We start from the raw sequence: 3,463 nt of genomic DNA, 5'->3' as shown, positions 1-3,463 counted from the left end.
CTATGCACCCGCATCACAAACATGGAGAGGAAAAAAAATACGAATAATTTTTACTTCCCCTTAGAGGAAATAAAACAAAGCATGAACGAGTACATATGCACAATGTAGTAGGGTCATATAAAGAAAAAAAATAAAAATAAATAGGATATCACTTAAGTGCGCATGTTCGTATTAAACCATTTCGTTTATTTTTTTCTCCCCAAAAAATGGGCAAATGTTTTGTTCACTTGAAAGAAAGCTCTAACTGAGTTCTCCCCTACATGCCATTCTTATGCGGCTACCCTTGTGTGTATGTATTAGAGGGGAGGGAGTACCCCTTCATTTCTGTCTTTACACATCACGGGTTACCCCATTGGGGAAGCAATAACAGGGCGGTTCCTTGCATAAACTTCTATCCATCTATGCCTACATAGGTACTTCTAAGGAGACCCTTTATCGCATCGCAGCATGCCAGTTGAAAAAGATAAGCGGAGAGAAGCTTCCTATATATCGTTCTACATATGGTATAGAAGCCAAAACGACTGGGGGCGGACACTGGGGGTGGGCAATTCATTTCCCTGGATATGCAAAATTGGCAGGGAGCTTCTCCCCACTTGAGTTAAACTACCTACTCTACTGTTATGCGTTTTTATTTTGTTGTTGACGGGAAGGCGCAAATGTCCCACGGTCCCTCGAGTTTGCTAAGGGTGGAGGCGAAGGGGGACATGAATTGAGTGGGGATTTTTCCCAACGGTTCGCGTCACGTCGATTGACACGCCGCTGGTCCGGCATAACCACTTGTGTGTATGTCGAAGGAGAGGATAACCTCCTACATGGATACGAACAACCCAGGCGTATGGGTCTCCCCTCCTTCCGGTACTTACGTTTTCAAATTGTGCTTCTTTACGAAAAACGCGGGAACGACAAAAATGAGGAAAATGTGCCTGCAAAGGAGAGGAAGGAATAAAATTTACCAGGCAATTTCTCAAGTGAGAGTAGCTCCCCAGTGGAGGTGTGAAGATGCAGAGGAGGTACATGAGAACATGTAAGCAGCAACCTCCCACATACGCGCGAAATGATAACAAAGGAGTGTTGCAAATTTTTTCACAATGTGAGAAAATACACTGCATGAGAAACTTACCCGAGGAAGTTTAAGTAAAACAGGATGGCGGAAATGCTTCTTATGCAGAGGGATAGAATTAAGAACATCAGGGGGAATAAGACGTAGTTGTAGTAACTGATGTTTTTTAACTGAATGTGGGGCAAGCCAAAAAAGGGGGGAGGAACAACAGCGAAATTATGAAATGAACTCAACTCTGAAGGGGAGTCACACCGTAGGGCAGCTCCACAGTGTCGTTTCATTTTAACGCTTTGACGATTCGCCTCCTTACGGCTATGGTTTGAACGATAAAGGGGGCATAGAAAAAAAGTCTAAAGTAGGGGGAGCGAAATAAAATGTGTATCGTTTGTGCTGTTCTCACGTGGGTACATAGCACAGTGTAAGGGAGGGGAAGTACTTCGTTGCACACTTTTTCACATCATGCTTCTGGATCATAACACATTATATGTAGTTCATTCTCGTGGTCATTCTGATAAATAAAGAACGAGGACGATCACCAAATGGTGTCGTGAAAAAACTTCTTGCTGTCTTACATGGAGGAAAAAAAGAGGAAGGAAAATATCTACAAAGGAAAGTAAAAGGAAGTTTCTAGCGGTATAAGCGATGCATAAAGTGGGCGTCTTTCCTTGCACCCTAAAAATGGGCCCAAAAAAAAAATAAAAAAAAAAAAAAATAAAAATAACTAAGGCGTCCACCTCTTCAAAAATGTTACCTGCACGATGGATGCGAGGCGGGAACCCAGTATGACACTTGCGATGACGGCACAACTTAGCGAAGTAGAATCGAATATATCTATATTTTCGTTTTTCCTAATGTGGTGACAGGAGGGAAAAAAAAGGCGCTTAAGAGGTCATTTCGCTAACATCACTCAAATGTACCCACTTAGACGCACGGATAGCTACACCAAGCAGCATGTGTCCATAACCAATAGTTCACTCTCTTGCTTACTCGTATATAAATCCGTAATTGTGAAACATAAGATGAATGAGCAGCAACACTTGCGTTCATAAAGAGGAAGGGAAGAAAAAAACATGTGACATGCATAACGCTTCCGAGAAAAGTAAGAAATTCTTATAATAGAAAAACGAAATAAATATGAGGCATTTAAATACAAATGCTTATTTACGTATGGAAACCAAATACACCGTGTCGTCGCTGTGCGTTTGGGTTAGGCTAATTAACACGGGGGATAAAATCTTCCGGGGGAGAGGAAAAAAAAAACATATAATGCACGGATGGGTGTGCATGTAAATGTGGGAGGGAAATCAAAAGGTTAATCTTTGAAGTAGTGGAAAAAAAAAATGTTACCCATATTATTCCGATAATAATTATGGTGTCTAAAATATTCTTAAAGGAGCCTATAAAGGGGTGAGGGAATATATATATATCCTTATTCGTTTTTTTCTTTACTTATTCATCTTCATTTTTTTTTTCTCTTTCATCTTACAGTTGATCGATTTATGGACTTGGTAAATTAGTACCTCCTTGAGTATTATTATGGTGATGTTGGCTGCGTATATTAGCCTGTGAGAGGGCGATGGAGAAGAAATTGGGCGCGTTGCTGAGCCGTTGCTTCGGCCCATGGACCCATTTCGAGAAGAAGGCCTACCTGTTCGACGCTATATTTTTGTCGATGCAGTAATACGCCAGCAAGAGAAACATCACGACGATTATTTGGTGATTCACACACAGCATGCTGTGACAGACCTGGGAATACTTGTACTTGATGCCGACTGACGGGGGATGGCAGAAAAAGGACATGAAAAGAGCAACGAAGTGGAAAAGGCAATGGAACGAAAGAAACAGGGAAGTGTTAAAAAGAATGAGGCGAAAAGAACGGTGACGTGAGCCCAATCAATACGTTCTTATTCCCCTCCACGATGGGTCACATCGAAGTGACGCTTTTAAAGCGATGGTTTAAATTCTGCTTACAGTTTGTCAAGAGGGAGCTCATAAAACTGCTGTGAACATAGTTGTCCTGGTATCCCTGGTCTTCATATAGTATTTTTCGCCATTTCTTTTTCCGCTTCATGAAAAAAGAGTAATCACGCACGTGTGTGTGTATATTTTTACTCATCCGTTCATGTGCCCATGTGTGTGTGTGTCAGACGCCCACGATATAGGGCACACCTACCCGGTGTGCCTTTACACCCGTTCGGCGAAGACAAAAATGTAGAAGCTCTCTTCGCAACTAATTTTCTCCTAATTGTGTAGTGCTCTAGTAGCCATTCCATCTTTTTTTCTTTTTGTGTAATTTTTTTCTTTCGAAGAAAAGCGCCATTTACCGTTCCACTTCTGCCAGTCCCATCCATTATGTGACCAATTCAGAAAAAATAGGAAGGTTTTTTCTTTTTATAAAATATT

The 3,463-nt window shown here is 41.4% G+C and overlaps 1 protein-coding gene across 1 annotated transcript; it reads right to left on the bottom strand.

Annotated features, from left to right (window-relative positions):
* Positions 1–1,116: 1,116 nt before the first annotated feature.
* C922_01547 (phosphatidylinositol glycan, class C) lies at positions 1,117–3,131 on the bottom strand (the record flags this gene model as incomplete). The annotated part of the gene is made up of 10 exons (XM_008817150.1): positions 1,117–1,230; positions 1,371–1,410; positions 1,633–1,661; positions 1,812–1,908; positions 2,048–2,096; positions 2,226–2,295; positions 2,408–2,457; positions 2,547–2,623; positions 2,709–2,832; positions 3,032–3,131. 10 exons carry the CDS (start codon positions 3,129–3,131, stop codon positions 1,117–1,119), a joined length of 750 nt encoding a protein of 249 aa, XP_008815372.1.
* Positions 3,132–3,463: the final 332 nt, after the last annotated feature.

This window comes from Plasmodium inui (assembly GCF_000524495.1).
Source record: "Plasmodium inui San Antonio 1 unplaced genomic scaffold supercont1.5, whole genome shotgun sequence".
Lineage (NCBI taxonomy): Eukaryota > Apicomplexa > Aconoidasida > Haemosporida > Plasmodiidae > Plasmodium > Plasmodium inui.
The sequence above is the reverse complement of the archived record's forward strand: the minus strand, read 5'-3'. Positions and strand labels throughout refer to the sequence as shown.